The sequence below is a fragment of the Octopus bimaculoides genome, chromosome 1 (assembly GCF_001194135.2).
Source record: "Octopus bimaculoides isolate UCB-OBI-ISO-001 chromosome 1, ASM119413v2, whole genome shotgun sequence".
Classification (NCBI taxonomy): domain Eukaryota; kingdom Metazoa; phylum Mollusca; class Cephalopoda; order Octopoda; family Octopodidae; genus Octopus; species Octopus bimaculoides.
In genome coordinates, this window is record NC_068981.1 from 5,486,460 (window position 1) to 5,492,260 (window position 5,801).

General features: G+C 39.0%; 2 protein-coding genes across 3 annotated transcripts in view; one reads left to right on the forward strand and one right to left on the reverse strand.

The window, feature by feature from the left end:
- Positions 1–5,801, reverse strand: part of LOC106867230 (serine/threonine-protein kinase TBK1) — a 258,492-nt gene that overhangs the window by 158,741 nt on the left and 93,950 nt on the right. The window lies entirely within an intron of this gene.
- The window catches only part of LOC106873834 (serine/threonine-protein phosphatase 4 regulatory subunit 1), a 49,386-nt gene that overhangs the window by 35,992 nt on the left and 7,593 nt on the right, over positions 1–5,801 (forward strand). For both annotated transcript variants that reach the window (XM_014921343.2, XM_052976819.1), the window contains 4 exons: positions 315–415; positions 1,510–1,630; positions 3,849–3,961; positions 5,430–5,590. In XM_014921343.2, the coding sequence (XP_014776829.2) occupies positions 315–415; positions 1,510–1,630; positions 3,849–3,961; positions 5,430–5,590 (496 nt within the window). The remainder of the gene's footprint in view (positions 1–314; positions 416–1,509; positions 1,631–3,848; positions 3,962–5,429; positions 5,591–5,801) is intronic.

Sequence of the window (5,801 nt, forward strand, 5' to 3'; positions counted from 1 at the left end):
ATCGTCCAACCCATGCTAGCATGGAAAGCGGACGTTAAACGATGATGATGATGATGATGATGATAATGGGTGATGGTTGGCAACAAGAAGGGCATCATTTAGTTGAGGAAATTCTACCTCAACAAAATTCTCTGTCACCAATACAGACTTCAAAAGTGGATGCTATAAACAATTGGAATGACTGAAGAATTTTGCTCTTAATCAGGATTTTGGAATTTTAATGGAAAGTTTCCATTCCTTCCCTTCCTAAATATTAAAAAACTTTTTTTTTTATTTTGTCTCTATTAATCTTGAATTTTTTTTCTATTTTTCAGTTATTAAAGCCATCTGTGAGAAATGCATATTTACCAAAATTTGATAATTTTCTTACAACTGATAATCATAGAAATTGGCGTTTCCGTTTAGAATTAGCAGAGTATGTATTTGAATTTGGAATATTTTCTTGTTTTGAATTAGTCATACATTAGCTTTGAGATTTTGATGATGTGATTGTTTTTAGAATGACATTGTTGGGTAAATGTGAGGGACCAAATGTGGCCTAATTGAAGTTAAAACAGATTATATTGGCCTGTTTAAATGCCAAAGGATTCACCATCGAAGTGGATCAAATATGGAGATGAATGGTGATATAAGTAGAATAAGAACTGCATCCATAACAAGTTTGTGTTAATGGTGGGGAAGGAGGGACAATTTGGTGACTTGGTCACAAGTGTCCACTTTCTTTGTGTGTGTGCACGTGCAAGTGTGGTTGCATGTCAAATAATCTTGCTCTGCAATCATGCTTAGGCAAAATGGGCGACCAACACCTTTGAAATGGTTGTTGTCGACAAGCAGAAAGTTGCAAGTCATGTGTGTGTATACACACACACACACACACAGGAGTTATTTATTGATATAAAATCATCATGTGCTTTGTGATGCTGGGTGGTTTGACAGGTTCTGACAAGCGACAGGGCTGCATTAGTTGCACGCCGATATCTGGGTTTGGTATGGTTTCTATTGCTGGAGACATTTCCTAATGCCAACTCACAGTGTACTGAGGGCTTTGTCTATGATGCCAACACCAGTGAAGTTTCCAAATAACTTGCAAAACAAAAAGAAGAAAGGAAAAGGGAACTGCAGCAATTGAATGGGTATAAATTTGAGGAAGAATGAAGGTGGCTTAATGCTGCCTTCGAAACAGTTCTCCAACATGATTGCAGTTCTAATGACTTGAAAAACTCAGATCTGTATGTGCTTGTTTTAATAGTGGAACTAGTTGTATACACACACACACACACACACACACACTGAACTTTTAGTTCCTGTCAAAGAAATCCATTCAAAAGCCTTTAGTTGGTTAGTGGCCATATAGTAGAAGACACTTGTCCAAGGTGCAGTGGGAGTTAACCTGGAATCCTGTGGTTCGGAAATGAACTTGTGAACCACACAACTATATTTATGCTCATGTGTTGAATCTGTTGCGCTCTGATCATCTAATACGGACCATTTTATTTGTTTCCATTTCAGACAATGTGAACTTTTGTCTAGTCTATTTCAAGCTGAAGAAAATAGTACATTTTTACTACCAATTGCTCTTACTTTATTAAGTGACAAAGTTGCTGAGGTCCGGTTAGCTGCTTGTGCTCTGGTGAGTTCCCACTTGTTCTATTTTCCTTCTATTGGAAATAATCTTACATAATGAAGAAAACATATCTACAAAAAAAAAAAAAAAAATCAGTGAATGTATTTCACTTGAAATATATGTTTTCAAAGGTAGATAGGCATCGACGGCTAGCAAACCAAGCTACTCTGGACTGATGATGAGCAATGACTCTGAAACTAGTCTCTGGGTGGAGGTGCTTTGTTTCCACTTTGAAAACATAGGGACACAGGAAATGTGTCAAGTCCAACAGGAAACGGTGTTTCCTAGGACTAAATAACAGTAGCATTCTTCCCTTTCATGGGACTGCCACATTAAGCTGACAGCATGCTATCACTTTATTGTGCTGCTACTGCATAAATCACTGAGATTTAGAAATATATTATTTCTATATCTAGACATAGTTTTAATTTGTGACTACTGTAGAATTGGTGTGTGTCCCCTACCCCTTCTGAGTAGTTTTATGCCAGTGGTTTCCTTGTACAGCTTTGAGGAAAATTGAATAAAAATCACTTAGTTATTCTCTTGTAAGGTTCCTTGGCTGAATTAGGTGAGGTTTGGGTGTGGGATAGTTTTGACTGAGAAGATTGACCAGTACACCAGAAATACCACCCTTAGAAGGGTTGGTTGTGTGTGTGTTATGGATGCACAGTGTCTAAAGCAGTGGTTCTCAACCATTTTTTTTCGTACCTTTGATTCCCATTTTATTCTGGGGGAACCTCATAGCCATTTCCATCTTCAAAAAGGAGTTTTATAGATATTTTTCAAAATACCTATTTTCACTTATGTCAGCTTAAAGTGAAAGAAACCAAGCTGCTTCCTGCAATAAATACATCATCGTCGTTTAACATCCATCTTGCATGGGTGACAGGCAGCCAGGTAGAAAAAATACCCAAGGCTACTGTGTCTGTTTTGGCAGGGATTTTACGACTGGATGCTCTTCCTACAGTGATATTTATGTGTGTATATCCGATGGGCTTTTCCATTGAATCTGCTAGAAAACGAATGAATAGAGAAGTTATTGTTTGGATTCTTGCTTTTGTCTGTGCCCGCTCATCAATTATTAGCTTTGTGTTCTGTCTTGTCATTGCGTCAGGCATTAGGCTGTGGCCATGCTGGGGCACTCTTGAACTTTTCGTTGAAGGAATTGACCCCAGTACTTTTTGTTTTTAAGCCTGGAACATATATCGGTTCCTTTTGCTGAACTGCTAAGTTATGCCATAAACACACCAACACAGGTTGTCAAGAGTGATGGTGGACACATATATGATGGGCTTCTTTCAGTTTCTGTCTACCGAATCCACTTACAAGGCTTTGGTTGGCCCGAGGCTATAGTAGAAGACACTTGCCCAAGGTGCCACGCAGTGAGACTGAACCCGGAACCATGTGGTTGGGGAGCATATTCCTTACCACACATCCATGCAAAAATATATTTCTATATATTTTTACGTTTTGATTTCATTTTCAATACTGCTTTTGAGAATACAACTTTGTACAACATAAGAGATAAATGACAAATGTTTCTGTTACTATGGCAATATTGAAAATACGAAAGGAATTTAGGCAGTTTTTTTTTTATGTCTTGCAAGTACTTGGTGACCCTGTCAGTGCAGGTGCCACTTAGAAAAAGCACCCAGTCCACACTGTAAAGTGGTTGGCATTTGGAAGGGCATCCAGCTGTAAAAACTGACCTCTCCTGTGTTTGTGCCATGTAAAAAGCTTTAAGTCCACTCTGTTGAGTTGTTGGTGTTAGGAAGAGCATCCAGCTGTAAAAATCCTGCCAAAACAGACACAGTAGCCTAGAGTAGTTTTTCTACCTGGCCATCCCCATTATGCCAGCATGGGAGGTAGACATTAAACGATGATGGTGATGAATCCTTGATTTATTACCACAAAAGTTATTCATGGTATGATGTTGCCCTAAATACATTTCTTATTTTCCTCCCTTTAAAACTTCCCTCTATGTTATCAATGCGCACTCCCTTTCTGCTGCCCATACTACAAAGTAGTGTCCCTGGCAACTAACCCCACAACATTGGCCTCTACAAGAGGCAACCATGCATCTGTGTAGTATTCTTAGCAGAGGTCTGGATATACAAAGAAACTGCACTGCTCAGTGCATGTATATCTTTCACTTGCACATAGCCATGCGCACACGTGCACGAGGAATATCTTCCAGTCTTGTATTGTTCTGTTTTTTTTACAGGCCAGCACCTTACTGAAACAGTTGTACAACACCAAGGAGCAATATTACCAAAGAATGGTCAATGACTTAGTGGAATGTTTTGCAACATATCCGAATTGGGTGAAACGTCAAGTGTAAGTAACAGAGCCTTATCAATTTGCATTGTTTTACAGAATTCCAATATTATTAAAAAGCGACCAACTGGTGGAATCATTGGCATGCTGGACAAAATGCTTAGTGGCATCTTATCTGTGCATTCTGTTGCTCTCCTGTTTTGAGTTCAAATTCTGTTGAGGTCAGCTTTGCCATTCATCGTTTTGGGGTCAATAAAAGGAAATATACCAGTTGAACACTGGGGCTTATAAAATCAAATTAAACCCTTTCCTTGAAATTACTGGCCTAGTTCCAAAATTTGAAACCATTATTGTCGTTATTGTTATGTAACAAGATATGGCTGTGTATTTGAGAAGTTTGTTTCCCATTCACGGCTGTGCAACCCCTTGAGCAAGTGTTTCCTACTGTCACTCCACACTAGTGAAAACCTTGTAAGCTTGGTGGAATGGAAACTGATAGGAATCCGTTGTGTGTGCAAATGAGTGCAGGTTTGTAGTTGTAGCATTGTCTTGACACGATTTGATGCTTGTAAACAAGTTTCAGTCAGACAAGTGATGTTTGTTTCTTGTGTTCCGTGACAGATATATGTCTGGCCATGGGGAAATATTACCTTGCTTAGAAACAGGTGAGGGCTGGCGGCAAGGAAGGGTATCCAGGGGCAGAAAATTTTCCTCAGACTCCACCTGATCTATTCTGATATGGAAAATGGACGTCAGATTTAGGATTAGTTTTCAGGTGTAGGTGCGGCTGTGTGGTAAGAAGTTTGCTTTCTTCTGACGGCGAGCTGGCAGAGTGGTTAGCACGCCGGGCGAAATACGTAGCAGTATTTTGTCTGCAGTTATGTTCTGAGTTCAAATTTCGCCGAGGTCGACTTTGCCTTTCATCCTTTCAGAGTTGATTAAGTACCAGTTACACACTGGGGTCAATGTAATCGACTTAATCCCTTTGTCTGTCCTTGTTTGTCCCCTCTATGTTTAGCCCCTTGTCGGCAATAAAGAAATAAGAAGTTTGCTTTCCAACCATGTGATTTTGGGTTCAGTCCCACTGCGTGGCACCTTCAGTAAGTCTTCTACTATGACCAAAGCGTTGAGTGGATTTGTAGAGGGAGACTGAAAGAAGCCTGGTGTATGTATGTGCGTGTGTGTCCGAGTCTGTGGCAAACACACCTGTTTGACAACTGCTGCTAGTGTGTTTGTGTCCCCTAACATACCGATAAGCAAAAGAGAGCATGGTTGATTTGTTTGACTAAAATTCATCATAATATTGTCCCAACATGGCTGCAGTAAGTGAAAGAGAAAAGACAAAATTCCAAGATCCTAGTAAATGAAGGAATGGTACAGAATAGTTGAATTCCATCCAGCTAATCTACCAAAATGTTTGGTATATTGTTAGTATGAATGCCTTCATTTTAATGACTGGATTTTCAGGTTTTTCTCTGAAATGTGAAGTAAGTTATTAAAAAAGCCAAATTCCTGTTTTAATTTTTAGATATGCTCACCTTTGCTGGTCAATTTTAGAAGATAATAGCATTCCTCCAGAGCGTTTTGCTGTAGATTTTCTTCCAAGTCTTCTCGACTTAGCAACAGATATCATACCTAATGTCAGAATCACTTCAAGTAAAACTCTGTCTCAATGTGTTCTTTCTGTAGGTAAGTTGTTTAACGATTCATCTTCATTAATTAATGCTGTTGTTGCATTTTTATGCCGTCCCATAATGTGGTAACACTTTTGTTCCTGTATTTCTGTTGCCTTTCATTCGATTAATTTTGAAAATAATGAATTTAGCCCTTCTGTTTCCAACCTGTTGCCTTTCATTCGATTAATTTTGAAAATAATGAATTTAGCCCTTCTGTTTCCAAC